Source organism: Arvicola amphibius, chromosome 10 (genome assembly GCF_903992535.2).
Source record: "Arvicola amphibius chromosome 10, mArvAmp1.2, whole genome shotgun sequence".
Classification (NCBI taxonomy): Eukaryota; Metazoa; Chordata; class Mammalia; order Rodentia; family Cricetidae; genus Arvicola; species Arvicola amphibius.
The window spans coordinates 124193120-124209027 of record NC_052056.1 but is presented as its reverse complement, the minus strand read 5'-3'; the positions used below and the strand labels follow the sequence as shown (position 1 = coordinate 124209027).

Sequence of the window (15908 nt, the reverse complement as noted above, 5' to 3'; positions counted from 1 at the left end):
TACGCTGGTTTGATGTGTGCTGGCATTTGGAGGTTGGCCTTTCAGACTCCTGTTCTGTGCACTGCTCAGTCACATTCTGGAATAGCCCTCATGGCCATTCTGAGTTCTCCAGGCTAGAGAAGGGCGCTGCAAGTTGTAGAGACGCCAGTTTATTTCCTCCCTGTCCCCGTGACTGCTTTCTCTTTGTGCCCATGTGTGCAAAGATGACAAACAACATTTGTTTGTCAAATGAAACGTGGAATGTCAGGACCCAGAGCTTCCTCCTGTGGTCTCGTGTTTAAAACCCTGTAACTGTAGCGTGCAGAACTCAAACTGGTTTCTGGTTAAGCCACATTTTGGATTCTGGGCAATAAAGAGGTCTACAGACATGAAAGGTTTTCAGAGGAGATTACACAGTTTGGTGACTTTACTTTTAGCTTGAAGCTTTTAAAAATGCATTTAACGCTTACTTTGTATTATACGTGTAAAACTGCTGCCTGCTAGCCTTCACCTTGGTTTGGCTGTGGAATGCCTCTGCTTCTAGGCAGATCTGCAGGATTCGGGACTCTGGAATGTATGCTGCCTTGTTTGGGAAGTGACTTGGCAGAGCAGGCCTCTGGTCAGGCTCTTCATGAGTCTAGTGAAGTGGGACCCTGCAGCTGTACTTGTACAAGATTGCTTCCCGATGAGGAAGGTATTGTAAGGGATCATGGACTCTGCTGATCTGTTCACAAGCAGGGGTCTTCCTGTTTGAATTTATTTTCCCTATAATTATGAAATTACCTATGATTAGTTTACCCTTTGGATCTTTTTGAAGTTAAGAGTCTCCACCATGAACCCCCATCCACCAGAGGTATGTGGGCACCCGTGTGGTGCAGTTGGTGCCTCAGGTCAAAGTGGCCTCCTTGTTCCACCTTCTGTCTTGTGCTAAACCACTGTGGTGTCTGGCAGTGCCTGGTGTAGATATACCCTCAGTGGGTGCTTAGTACAGAGTTAGTTAACTGTCATAAACCAATGAAAATCAGTAAGATGTAGAAAAACACAATGTCCCACCCAGGCCTGTCTGGAAGACTCACAAAGTAAAAGCGGTCTAGAGAAGAGAAGATGGTATACATTGGAGAATGGGGTTTTTCTGAGATTGTGGTGCACATGCTTGGCATGCGTTTCATGATCCTGTGTTGACATTTGCTGGTGCACACCCTGGCAGCCCTCACGGCACATTTATTTTTAGCTTTCTTAGTGAGATTTCAGTTGGAAACTTAACACTATGAATTCGACCGCCAAAACTGAGCATTCTGATTGCCTACCACTGAAAAGCTAAAATGCTGGGGGAGTGTGAACCACACTGAAGACTGCTCTGCTGCTGCGGCGGCGGCGGCGGCCGCTGTGGCACGTTGACTCTACTCCAGTGCACCCCATCCCACCCTCGTCCCACGAGATGAGCGTGTGAAGCTAGTGAGGCCGAGAGGACCAGGTCAGGAGAATGCCCTCAGATGCTTTTCTTTTTATTCTCTTACGTTTGTATACATTTGTTTGTCACAGACTCAAGAAATTTGTTCTTGAGGCTAATGTTGGCTGATTGCTTACCACATAGCTCCACATGCTGCTGCAAGTCATTCAGTCCTGATGTGTGGTTGCTGTGTCCGTTGCTTCCCTGAAGGCCTCGGCCGCATGCCTCAAAGTAACTTAATATGTGCTCTTAAATTGAAAACATGATTTGACTTGGGGAGTTTCATTTATAGTTAGTAACATGAAATGTGAGGAATTCTGTGACTATACAAACTATTTAATTCAATTTTGAAAACATTTTGCAGCTAACTAGTACATGCTACATTATGGATGAAATTTAAATTATGTGGGGAAAAAACAATGTGGGGTTCTTTTGTTAGCTCAGGACTCTCCTCTTACAGAACTTCTGGTTGTTCTTTTGTTAGCCAACCACTGTTCCCCTTCTTTTAAAAAGATTTACATTTTAATTTTTAATCTTTATAAAACTCACTTACTGGCAGAATAAAGGTATTTTGAACTAGCAGAATTAGTCTTAGCTGCCTTGCTGCAGGTAATGAAATCTTCTGCTTTAGCTGGATTGGAACATTGTGTAAAAGACCTTCATTCTGTTCCCGCCCTCTGTTGTTGTTGTTGTTGTTTTGAGAGACAGTTGTTTTTAAAGCAATAAAGAGGAACCATCGAGACACATTTGTATTGTTTATAAAGAATCAGGAAGCTGTGGCCCTCAGCAGTTGAGATCCCAGGTACCCTATACAGGCTACTACTTGTTTCTGTCACAATTTTGAAAATTAAATGTTTCTCTTTTTTTTTTTTAAATTAGGGACTGGAGAGATGGCTTATTGGTTAAGAGCACTAGTTTTTGCAGAGGACCTGGTTTGGTTCCCAGCACCCACTTGTTGGCTCATGGCCAGTTCCCCAGTCCCAGGGCATCTGATGTCCTCTTCTGATCTCTGCAAACATTAGGCATACATGTGGTACATACATACATGCAGGACACAAAAATTTGTATTATATTTACTTGCACGAAGATGTGTACATGAGCGAACACTTGCATACACTTGTGTTTGCCTGCCACAGCATGCATCGGGGCAGAGGAAAACTTGCAGGAGTTGATTCTCTCCTATCGTGTGGCATGGAGAGGTTGAAATTGAACTCTGATAAGTCCGGCTTGGCAGCAGGCACCGTAATTTACCTGCTGAGCCATCCTGAGTTACACATCTCTATACAGGAATGCTCTGGTAGCCCCAAGAATGCCTGTGATTTACTTTGCATTGTTTAATCTTAGGAAAAATTTAAACATGGGCTGGACCAACCTTAACTGTTAAAGGCCCTAAACTGAAGGCCTGGAGAGACGGCTCAGCAGTTATGAGCATTAGCGACTTCCAGAAGACCCGGGTTTAATCCCCAGCACCCACATGGGGACTTACAACCATGTGTGACTCCAGTCCCGGGGATCCAATGCTGTCTGTCTGGTAGCCTCTGTGGGCATTGTAAACACTCATACTTACATAAGCAACTAAAATCTCAAATATTTTATGCCCCTAATTGAGCTTTCACCTCAGTCTATTTAGCTTTGATGTATTAAACATCAAAAAGGGGTGGGAGGAGCCAAAGCACACTTACATTGTCATAGGCAAAGAAAAGAGGACAATTTGAAAGAGTACCCATAAAAGTTAAGGCAAAGGAAGCCTTTGTCCTAAAATGTGTGACTGAGAGCCAAAATATTTTAAGAGTCAGGTGTTTTGTTTCTGTTTTTTTTTTTTTTTTAATAACAAGGTAACCTCTCCCACCTGTGATAAAATCATGTGAGTTTTGAAAATACAGTGTTGAACCTAAAAGAAAAAACTTGGTTGTTACCAGTTTCACATGGCCTGGTTCTTTTAGAGGTGTCTGGCTATTTAGATGCATCTTGCTGCTGGTTTGTCCTTTCTCCCATAGCAGTTGATCTTAGAAAGGTGGCTCTTCCCATAGATATAGTGCAAGAAGCAGAACTACTGTTGAGTTCAGGGCCAGCCTGGCTTTAATGGTCAAATGGTCCTTCGTGGCTGTGCATGCAGTAGCTGTTATTTAGAAGACTTGGAAAGTGTTGTGGGTGTGGAGAGTATTGGTTACTGAGTAAGTTAGTACAATGATAAGAGTTAATAGCTTTTCATCCTACTGTGTCAGATTGTGGAGCTGTTTAAAGCCCTGTTTGTTTGTTTGAGACAGGGTCTCTCTGTAGCTGGCTGTCCTGGAACTTGCTCTGTATACCAGTGTGGCCTCTGCTTCCTAAGTGCTGGGACTGAAGGCAAGCACCACCACCGCCCATAAAGCCCTATTCTTAATCACTAGTTTAAAGCCTAAATTAGGGAATGGCTCCCTGTCAGTTGATTTCAAACAGGATTTACACTTAAAATACCATGAGCATATTAATTATTGAAGGAAAACATGTAGCTTATGTATTATTGTCTTTCTTTTATATTACTTTTGTCATTGTTTTCTGGTGACTTCAGTGAGGTGCTGGTATCTACCAAGAAGACTACGCCAGGAAGTTGAGGCAGCAGGCCTTTGTCTCGTTGAACAGATTTGAGTGGATTTTTATTTTGTTTTTAATAACTGCTTGTAAATTGGATGGAAAACAAGAAGACTGAAAATAATTGTACATCTGAGGTATGGGGAGATAGCTTCAAGCACTAGGATTTTTTTTTTGTCCCATTTATTTTTTAAAATAAATTTTTTATTTTTTTAATTTTAAAACAATCTCATTTTACATACCAATCCCAGTTCCCACTTCCTCCCCTTAAAATAATTTTTATAACCCAGTGCAAGCTCTATAAATTGCTGTGTTAATTGGCCTAAGTAGCTTGCCAGCATCACTAGGAAGCATATGGGAAACAGCCTGGTTCATTGTGGAGTCACTGTGTGCTTGGAGTCCCGTCCCACCTGTGGGGGGCGCCTGTGTTGCATTTAGTCCCCTTGCTTTTATAAATTGTGGGAGAATTCTGAAGAGCTGTCATTCTGACGGGGTGAGGCTTTGTGGAGAATGAGGTATGCAGCTCTTAGGGTTTTAAGGAAGCTGTTTATAGCTCAGAGTTACCAGGACTTGTCCAAGACGAAAAATGCTTAGAACTGTTAGTGTTACAGGGAGTGTGCAGGGCTTGTGTGGATATAGGGGCTTCACACGCCATTAAATGTAAAGGGCATGTTTGGTTTACCATCTGCAGCCTTGGAGCTAAGGTTGCTCAGCCCTGGTTCACCTCAGTGGATAGTCTAGAAGATTGGAGCCAGCAAAGGTAGGGGTTCCACACGGTAGGAACCAGGGTGGATCCCATGCTTTTGACCTTGTACCAGCTAGACCTGCCTGACACTTGAGCCACATTCTGCTCTGGTTCAACATCACTCATTGGATCAAAGGCTATAGCATGTCTTCACCTCATTGTTTATTGAAGAGATGGTCTATGGAAGGCTCACCTTACGGTCCTTTCTGTAGAGCTTCAAGGCGGGGTGTCCAATAGAAGCTGGCCTACCTCTACCATACCAGATGTCCAGCTTAGACCCAAGCTTGCAGTCAAGGAGAGGGAGGCTGGTGTCAGTTTAACTGGCATGGTAGAAATGAAGATATCTAGAGAGACACTTGTATGTGTCTCAATCTGACTTCAGACTATTGAAACAGTAGACTGAGTAGTGGGGATTTCCCCAGGAATCTTGTGCTAAAAGAAGGAAGAGCACCTGTCAGAGGGGGAACTTGTCGCCTAGAAAGAGATTCCACAGAGTTCTAACATGTTATCACCACCTTACAGGATAAGACTTCAGTAAGGTGGGTCTGCATCTTGTCAGGGCTTATGTACATAGCCTTAGCCCTCTATTTAAACTTCAGTTTCACTTTAGGACCCCAAAGGTGGACTTGAGGGGTTTGCTGCATGTCTCTCTCTTCCCCATGTGATCACATTGAGTAGTCCTCCTTTTTCTGCTTGCCACTATTAAATTGGCTCTTTTTATTGACTTATTAATGACAGGTGTCCAGACCTGACTCAACATAACTTGCTACCCCCATATCTGATAACATCTGTGTGTACTACAGAGTCTTTGATGAACGGTTGCCACCAAGGACAACACTGTTGTTTTGTCATTGAAAATACACATATGTTGGCTGGAGAGATGGCTCAGAGGTTAAGAGCACTGACTGTTCTTCCAGAGGTCCTGAGTTCAATTCCCAGCAACCACATGGTGGCTCACAACCTTCTATAATGGGATCTGATGCCCTCTTCTGGCATTCAGATGTACATGTAGATAGAATATATATCTTTTTTTAAAATTAAAAAAAAGAAAATACACACATTTTCTGAATCAGTTTTGTGTGCCTGATAGCACCTAACATGTGGTGATGTGTAAATGGTCCCCACTTAATAACTGCTGAAGCCAGCTTTCAAAGTGAGGTGTATTTACACACAGACTAACCCCTCCCCAAGGCCGTGTGTGTGGTTAAAGCAGAGTTGCTTACACTAGGTGCTAGAGACCCAGGTGAACGTCTCATCACCCGTATTAACTCTCCATGAGATGGGTGGGGTGCTGCAGTCAAGAAACCCAGCTGGGGTAATTTTTTTTCAAGGGGTACAGCTTAACTCCCTAATGTGGCAGTTACATGGCTCAGAGGACAGCTGCTTACAGCATCCCCATTTATCCAAGAAAGACTTGAATTTCCACCTACATCATTTGTGTGGATCTCTGGAAGATGGAGCTGCATGTACAGGCCATTCATGGTGTGTGTTTGCATTGCTGTCGGTGGCCCTCTGCTCTCACCAGCTGTGCTGCTCCTTGGAAATGTTTAAAAATACAGAAAATGGTGAAACTCCACAGTGGGAGCTAGGAGAGCTTTACCTTGTTTAAGGCTCACTACTGATAAGACCTTCACCAAGCATAAGAATTGCAGTGACGCCAGCGGTGGTGGCAGCCCCTTTAATCTCAGCACATACCCATCGTGAAGCAGAGCCAGACAGATCTCTGAGTTCGTGGCCAGCCGGGTCTACAGAGGGAGTTCCAGGACAGCCAGGGCTACACAGAAAAATCAAAACCAAAGAACGACAGTGACAGCAGCTAACAAACTCATCTATGAGATCTCACAACTGAGAAGTAACTTGGTGTGTGGCAGGAGAGGAATACTGGTCTTTTGTTTAGATGATTTCAAATTTCTGAATTAAGCACAAGACCAGTTTTCCTTGTGTGTCTGTGATGTTTTATATTAGTCGGTCTTGATTAGAACCTGTACCTAAGTCACAGTTTTTTCATTTTCTCATCTAGAAGGAACTGGCAAACACCCCTGACTGTCCTAAGATGTGTGCCTATAAGCTGGTGACCATCAAGTTCAAGTGGTGGGGACTGCAGAGCAAAGTAGAAAACTTCATTCAAAAGGTAAATCTGCTCGCAGTGGGGCTTCCTTGTGGGAGATTTGAGAGAAGGTGACTGCTGGAAAATGATGTCTATGACAAGCATTTTATTCTTTATGACATTAAAGTTACTGTCACCGTGTCTGTCTGAACCCCCCGAAAACATCAAATCCAAATAACAAGATTTTAAGAGAATTCTTCCTTCCTTCCTTCCTTCCTTCCTTCCTTCCTTCCTTCCTTCCTTCCTTCCTTCCTTTCTTTCTTTCTTTTTCTCCCCCCCCACCAAGGTCTTTTGTGTGTGGATACTTTGCCTGCACGTATATCTGTGCATCGTGTGCATGTGGTGCCTTTGGAAGCCTTGAAGAGGGCATCAGATCCCCTGGAACTGGAGTTAGAAACAATTGAGAGCCGTCATGTGGGTGCTGGAAACCAAACCTGGGTCGTCTGGAAGAGCTGTGTGTGGCCTTAACCTCACTGAGTCATCTCCTGCCCTTACAGGACTGCTTAGGAGAGATGCAGTGTTTATTCAGTGTGCTTTCCAGTACAGAGTCCCTCCCGTGACTAGCCTGTCCGTGAAGAGACCTAGTATCCTGGCCACTTTTCTGGCATTCATGCTGTCTTGTCTGGAGTATCTTCTGTAGAGGTCTTGCCAAGAGTAGATAGACCCTGAATTGGTAACATGATCTGAGGATCCCTATCCTAATTTCTTGTTTAAAAAATGAAGCCTGAGCCAGGCGGTGGTGGCGCACGCCTTTAATCCCAGCACTCGGGAGGCAGAGGCAGGCGGATCTCTGAGTTCGAGGCCAACCTGGTCTACAAGAGCTAGTTCCAGGACAGGCTCTAAAAAAGCTGCAGAGAAACCCTGTCTCGAAAAACCAAAAAAAAAAAAAAAAAAAAAAGAAGCCTGGTCTACAAGAGCTAAGCTAAGCTACAGAGAAACCCTGTCTCGGAAAAAAAAAAAAAAAAAAAATGAAGATAACATAAGAAGTTAGATATAGAAGTGGGATCACGGTGATATAAACACATTTATTTATAGTGTTGCCCAACATCACACAGAACAACAATAGGTTATAAACACACAGGAAGATGCGGGAATACCCTATAATTACTGTTCATATAGTATTTACCCCAAATACGCAGGAAGATGCGGGAATGCCCTACGATTACTGTTCCTATAGTATTTACCCCAAATAAACACACAGGAAGATGCGGGAATGCCCTATGATTACTGTTCCTATAGTATTTACCCCAAATAAACACACAGGAAGATGCGGGAATGCCCTATGATTGCTGTTCCTATAGTATTATTTACCCCAAACACACAGGAAGATGCGGGAATGCCCTATGATTACTGTTCCTATAGTAGTATTTACCCCAAACACACAGGAAGATGCGGGAATGCCCTATGATTACTGTTCCTATAGTATTTACTCCCATCATCATTGTAGAGATGACTTTGGGGACTGGAAAGACAGCTCAGCGGTTAAGAGCTGCTTTTCCAGAGCACCTGGGTTTGATTCCCAGCGCCCACATGGTGGTTTGCAACGGTTGGTAATAATAGTTACCAGGCATAGGGCATTCATACCACTTTCTGGCCTCCATGAGCACTGCGTTGCACATGAGGTGCACAGACATGCATGCATACACATAAAAAGAAACCCTAGGAAATAAAAAGATGTCCCTGTTACCCCCCAGATTGTCACAGTGCTTCTGCCTATTCACAACCATCCCTTGAGCACACTGTGTACGTGCTGGCCTTCTTTCTCACCTAGACATTGTAATAAATAAATTGACAGTCCAGTTTAAAAGTCGCATGTGTAGATAGGCAATTTTCTGTTCATGGGGGAAAGTTGAAAATTGTTCCCAAAGTGTCGGTTACTGTATGTATTTTGCTCTCTTTTTGGGGAAAGTTGAAAACAACTTAAATAGTTGGGTATTTAAATTTGGTATTTCTATAAATGGTTTTTCATATATATGTTTTGTGTGTGCATACACATGGGCACTAATGTTGTGCACAAAAGAATTGGTGCAGAGTACATAATGCTTTTATCGGTGTGTCTCTAAGCACTGGGGGATTTCCTTCAGTGCAGCATGCCCTTTGCTACAGAGAGAAGACTGGGTCTGGTTTTATTGTAAAAAAATCTAGTTGACCTTTGCTCCTTGGCATTGAGAACAGGTGTCAGTATATGAAGCCCAGCAGGAGCATATGGAATTCAATTATGCATGCTGTGCGCTCTTGGCTTTTATCAGACCATTAATCCTTTTGCCAATGGAGATTCTTTCCCATTTCTCAGGGAACTTTGAAAATAAGTTTTGAATTATGTTTGTTTGTTATATGTTATTGTGTATACCAGCTGCGTGGGTGTGGAGGTCAGAGGACAGTTTGTGGGTGTTGGTTCTCTCCTTACACCATATGAATCCATGTATTGAACTGAAGTCATCATACTTGGAAGCAAGCATTCTTACCTGCTGAGCTGCATTGCTGCCCCTTCACAGGGAATTGATTTTCCTGTATAAAATTATGATAGGCTAGAATTAATGTTGATGTAAATAATTTTTATTTTATTTCTTTTTGTTTTTTTTGTAACAAAGTCTCTCTACATAGCCCTGGCTTTTCTGGAACTCATTATGTAGACCAGGCTGGCCTTGAACTCATGGGATCTGCCTTTGCCTCTTGAGTGCTGAGTTAAAGGTATGTGCCACCACACTTGGCCTAGTTTCTGCTGTTGTATAAAGTGGTCTTTTAACTAAGTGCAAGTTCATTTTATGGGCTGTTTGGGGCATGTAAAGTTAATGTGTCACTAATTGGATGTTTTTGCCACTTTGTTTTAAAAGCAAGAAAAACGGATATTTACAAACTTACATCGCCAGCTCTTTTGTTGGATTGACAAGTGGATCGATCTGACAATGGAAGACATTAGGAGAATGGAAGATGAGACTCAGAAAGAACTCGAAACAGTAAGACTGGTTGTGGTGGTACTGTTTCCCTTTATAAACCTGTATGTTCTTAGCAAGTGTAGACTTGGAGTTGGACAGTGTTACTGCAAGCTGTTTCTCACCACGTGTATTTTCATCCAAATGGAACCTTTTGGACACTCCTGAAGGTGGACTAAAGCTTTCTTAACCTAAAACGTGTTCCTTGTAAAAACATCCCAGTGCTTTGTACTGGGTCCTGGGCATCAGTTTTTCTGCAACAGGGCCTATCTCCGTCCTTTTCATTTTACATCGAGATGCCTTGGGCTCAGCCTGTTCAGGGAGTCCTTTGAGTTCACCAGTCCCACCTCCCACTTAGCAGTAAGCTTTTCTTCCTTGAAAAACTCCAGGCAGATTGCAGTAGACCTTGACAAGAGGTCAGGGGCTAGTTTCATGACTAAACTTGCCCTAGCTACTGCCATGGCCAGTGGGTATCTGCACTCTTCCAAGGCCATTTTCCTTAGCTTCCTCCCACAAGGATTTGGTTTTGATTTTTCGCTGAGCCATGCTTTTCTGCAGTTGGTAGTTCATTCCCAAAGTGGGAAGTAAATCCAGGGCATGCCCAGGGCCTTCAGGACTTCCACACAGTCACCCTGAGGCCTACTAAAGTTCCTGGCTCTGCAAGCCCTGCAGGTATGGTATCTGATTATATGAGGCTAGAGCCCTCATGTCATGGAGAGTGGTGGGAAGTTGGGCTCTTTGATAGGGAAGGAATGCTGTCTCTGCTATAGCACAATGAAGAATTGTCTGCAGTTTGTTACTTAGGGTGATCAGGGCAGGCCTGCTTCTAATTAGCCTTATACCACTTTTTTTTTTTTTTTTTTTTTTTTTTTTTGGTTTTTCGAGACAGGGTTTCTCTGCAGCTTTAGAGCCTGTCCAGGAGCTCAAACTCACAGAGATCCGCCTGCCTCTGCCTCCCAAGTGCTGGGATTAAAGGCGTGCGCCACCACCACCCGGCAATATACCACTCTTTAGAAAGGAGTAGGCTATATGTTCTTAATAGAGCAATAGAATGTTTTTACCTATCTTATATTTTTATAAATGGATTTTGCTCCAGATTATTTTAGGTTGATTGAGTTTGGAATGTACTTTCCCATAGAGACAATGTTATAAAGGGGTTGGTTTTCTCTTGCTGCAACAAAGTTCTGGGTCTTTGGAGTAGGGTGGTGGAGTGATCAAGCCTGGGTCGTGCTGCTCTGGCCTTCACACCTCTCTCCCCCTGTGCTCCCTTCTTCTCAATAGTTAGGTGCTTCTCTGTAACTGGAAGTTTCTCTCCGCCCACCAGTTCACGATTATCCACTCTGAGGCTGTTAATTACAAACTGTTTGGCTAATGTCTCAGGCTTATTACGAACTAACTTTTACATTTTAAATTAACCCATTTCTATTAATCTATGTATTGCCACATGGCCATGATGTTAACTCACATCTTGCTTCTCCTGCAGTGACTGGTGTCTCTCTGACTGACTCTGCCTTCCTTCCCCTCCCACCCCTGTCTATCTGCTTGGATTTCCTACCTAGCTATATTCTGCCTGACTATTGGCCAAATCAGCTTCTTTATTAGCCAATGGTAATAAAACATATTCACAGCATACAGAGGGCATCCCACATCACTCCTTTAAGGAGCAGTCCTGGTGCCACCCCTCCCAGCAGGAACTCTTCCTCTGTGTACCCGCCCTTCTAGTGCTCCAGATTCCAGAATATTCACTCCTTCTACCATCTACTCTGGAGCAACTGCTTAAGCTGTAGCATGGCTGCTACCAGCCAGTGTTTCCCAAAACCTTGGGGTGGCAGAAAACCAACCTCAGGGAAGAACCCTTGCCCTAGTTGGGCGTTTTGTGCTAAACTGTCAGTTGAGGAAGACTGATCACCTGATGACCAGGCCCTTGCACCCCAACTCCTTGGACAGAATATGTCTGAGGTCTGCTGCTCCCAACTCTTGATTCTTTCAAAGTTCTCAGCCTGCAAATATCTGAACACACCATGCGATCCCCTAGCCTAGAGGTGACAATTTCTGCTCCCACATGTAGCAGGAATTTCTTCTCATGCCTAGTCAAAGACTCTCATACAATGTAATAGTCTTAATTCACAGATACTTTAAGAATTGACTTTCTTTTTATCAAAACACTTTTAGACTTGAAAATGCCCGGCCCCTTAAGTTGGGCATAGAAAGGACATGTACATGTATGCATGTGTAGGTAGCCTGAAGTTTGCAGAGCTGTAAGAATTAGCCAGGTGGTGGAAGAGAACTGGCCATACCCTGGGGTGGATTGGAGGAAGGAATTGTTGTAGAAATACAATATTGTTTGTTTTCTTTCTTTTTTCTGGTTTTCTTCTGTGAGTTTTTGTTTGTTTGGTCTGTAAATGTTAGAAATGCCTTCTCTTTTGCTGATTTGTGGGTTTGTTTTGTTTTGTTTTTCCCATGTGCTGTTTCTCTGTGTCTCTTCCTTTGATCCTTACTCTTTTCAGTAATCCTGAAAGCACTAAGAAACTGCTCTACAAACAGCCAAGGTAGCAGCACCTTCACGTCTTCCTGTCTGATCCAGAGACAGCAGTGAAAGGTGGACCAGACCATGCCCGCTTCCCCTGAAGCATTTTCTCAAAGCATATTGACAACTTCCCTTGGAAATGTATCCCTAATAATTTGCTACCAGACTGGAGGCCTTTGTTTAGATGCAGATACAGTTAACTTTTAAGACAGTTTAAGGAAAACCTCACACAAGTTGGTTGAAGCCAGGACCTCAGAACTCCATCCCTTCTAGGTCTACATGAGAAACAGACAGTCTATGTAGTCATTGCTAGACCTTTTCTCCACTTTCTAACCCCTACGTAGAATCATTTTAGCAGCTCATGATTTTATTTTACATTTAGATGCGTAAGAAGGGTTCCGTCCGAGGCACGTCGGCCGCTGATGCCTAGATGAGTCCCCTGTAGGTCAGAGACATTTTCAAACTGTGTAAGTGAAGACCCGGGTAAAAGAACGTCTAAAAGCCTGCGCCTTTTTAGTGATGGGGAGTTAACTGCTGAGTGTGCCACAGGCTCTTGTCTACATTGATGGCATTCCACTTTTAGAATTGAAGAGGTGCCTATTGTAGAAACTGTGAGCATGTGTGTTTTGTGGGTCATTCTGTGGGCCAGGTTGAATGTCGTAGATTCATCCCACTGCCAGTGTCGTGGCTTGTTTAGGGGCACTGTCCTGGAAACTGGTTCACCTTTTGATAGACAACCGATTGGTGGAACCGTTTCTCAGTAGACCACTGTGCGGTTCCCATGGTAGTCCAGGCTCTCGCCTGCCATACTGTCAGGCTAGCTTCAGAAGCTCACTGTAGGTAAAGTGTTTTCTGTGTGCCACAGTCTCCCTGTTGACTCTATAGTTCACTTCGCTTTGTAAGCCTGACACTTTTCTGTGGTATTCCTACCAAAGTCTGTATGCCCACATGACATTTTCATAGGTGTAGCAGAAAGCATCAGATCCACTCCACAGGCATAAGCACAGAATAAGAGCAGCAGAACCTACTGTTCTGTGTAGGTGTCCATGTGCTCAGACCTGCACTGGGCTTCCTTGCTGCTCCCGTAACAGAGCTGCCTTCCCCACATCAACTAAGTGAGAGGTGCTTGGTCATGCAAAGGAGCTGCTATGCCAAACAAGAATTGAGTAACACTTCTGAGATTTCCTGAAAGCTCTTTATCACTCATGTTCGTTAAAAACAAAACAAAAACCGTTTGGGGGGAGGTTTTTTCATTTATTGTCATTTTGATTAAGTACTAACTTTCAGTGATTTTTTTTTTTCCTTCTTTGAATTTACTTTTCTCTGTGATGAAATAAAATGTTTTGCCTTTAATATGGCTGGTCTTTTTGAACAGAAATGAAGTTTTGGGGTGCCATAGTTTGGGGAACATTTTCTACCAAATATTTTCCATATTGAGTGTCTCAGGAAAGCCTATGGCCTAACTTGCTGTTTGCTTCTTTACTTTCTTACAGCTACGGAGTCAAGGCCAAGTGAGGGGAACAAGTGCAGCCTGTGACGAGTGAAGATGCTCCCAGTGTCTCTGTGTTCATGTTTCCAGCGTGTGCCTGTGATGACTTAAGGGCACGTGTACACACACACACATACACACATGTGCGCATGTGTGTATATGTATGTGTGTATGTCTATAGCTGTATGTAAAACACATATGGCTAGAGGCCTAGATACACACACAAGTGTATATATGTATGTGAAAACATTGAAGGGATCAGTACAATTTCTCCAAAGTACTGTACTTCTCTTCAGCAAAAATACTAAAGAAAATATTTTCAATATATAAACCTGGAACGGATTTTAATAATCATCAAAGTGATGCCCTTGATGGATAAATGGACTGCCATGTGGTGCTGACTGGCGTGCTTCATGAATGCCAGGTGTGGACCAGTGTGTATAGTTTTTGGTTGTTTCTGTTTTTTCAAATCACCACACATACACTTTTATTTTTATCCCATCAGCAGCAGCCTCCTACAGAAAGATATCTTCAGCTTATTAGATACTCCAGTGAATCCAGAGAGTAAACTCTGGATCTTCTGGATGTATTTGTAACTATTTATTTCTGGGTGGCCACTATCTTCCAGCCAAATCCAACAATGTCTGTCAAGTAAGGAGTGAAATTAAAGCTCTTTACTAGTTTGCCCAAGGGGTGGGGAAATCTTTTTTTTTAATTGCCACTTTTTATTAGATTTTTGTATTTTGAATTTCAAGTATTTTTCTACATCAAATCTAGCAAAAAAAAAAAAAGTGATGACGGTTTGTGATTCCTAATAAACACTAGACAATATTCAGACTCTGGTTGAGCAAACAAGGTGATAAAGGAAATAACTTTGATGGTGTTGCTGGTCTCACAGAGCCTTTCTGTTGAGCTCTGTTTCTGGGATCTGGTGTGGAGACGATGCAGACCGTCCATGTTGCTCTGGGCACAGTGACAGCTCTTTGCCTGCTGCAGTCCAAGCCGGGGGAATCTGATGGTGAGCTAGGGACGGTGAAGTGTGGCACAGGACTGTCCCCGTCCTGAGGCCAGCTCGATCCTGAGCCTTGTTGCCACACTGCTTCCTTTTCTTCCCTTTTCTTCTTTCTCCTCTTTTTCTCTCTTTTTTAAAGGAAGGAACAGTAGCTGGGTAAGATTTTTTTTTTTTTTTTTAAATTAACTTTTCTGTATGATGCTGTTTTCCCTTGTCAGTCCCAGAAGCCTGACCAGAATCATACTGTTGAAGCCCTCAGGTTACACACTGTCTTTTTAACCTACGTCACCCCCACAGTCCTCCATCCCCCATAGAACACATCACCCCCACAGTGAGCCCATTAGTAACTGGTTCCTTTGCTGACAGGCTTGCCCTACGTGCCCCTCCTCCCATGTCCTGTGTTCCCACGGGAGCAATGACAGCACTTCCCACTGCATTGCAATAATACCCTGTCATCCTCGGCAACAGACCCTGGCTTCTATGTGTCCTCTCAAGATAAAGGCTGGTGTTTTTCTCTGGATACTGGTGGGAGATGGGTTTGGTCACATCAGTGGGAAAGGCACCAGAAGGGTCATTGCCAACCCCAGGCAGTGGAGAACCCAGTCTTTTCCCCAATGAAACTAATTCATGGACAGCTATAGTCACATTGGGAGCTTGGACACACAAGGAAATGAGAGCCTGGTGTGGACTCTACTGTCTTTCTAACAGCTGTGGAGATTGAGGGACGAGGTGAATGTCAAATACCTGTTGACTTGGCAGTCTCTTGTGTAAACTACAGTAAAACAAAGTAAGTGAAATTGAAACAAAAATAAATTTGACCACAAAATGCCACTTGTGTGCTTGAATGGCTGTTTCCTTGGTGCCACTGGCTTGGAGCAGTGTGGACCACTTCAGTGCTGGCTTTTCAAGAGTTCTCTGGGTTTCAGCAATCCCACTCTGAGAAGGAGTGTTTTGCTGGTCCTGTGAGGTGGCTCGTTCTTGACATGGGCCATGCCGGTCAGGCTCTCGCACGGTTTCAGAGGTGTTTTCCTGTCCTCACAGGAAACTGAGTACTGTTAGCCTCGGAGTTTGTAAAAATTAAAGGAAAAACAAATT

General features: G+C 43.5%; 1 protein-coding gene across 3 annotated transcripts in view; it reads left to right on the top strand.

Moving 5' to 3' along the window:
• The window catches only part of Pitpnb (phosphatidylinositol transfer protein beta), a 51814-nt gene extending 36170 nt beyond the window's left edge, over nt 1-15644 (top strand). For 2 of the 3 annotated variants that reach the window (XM_038346544.1, XM_038346546.1), the window contains exons 9-11: nt 6766-6876; nt 9687-9809; nt 13806-15644. In XM_038346544.1, the coding sequence (XP_038202472.1) occupies nt 6766-6876; nt 9687-9809; nt 13806-13856 (285 nt within the window). In that variant the 3' untranslated portion in view covers nt 13857-15644. Of the gene's footprint in view, nt 1-6765; nt 6877-9686; nt 9810-12694; nt 12780-13805 lie in introns of all 3 variants that reach the window. The other variant, XM_038346545.1, reaches the window with a different exon arrangement.
• The last annotated feature ends 264 nt before the right edge of the window (nt 15645-15908 follow it).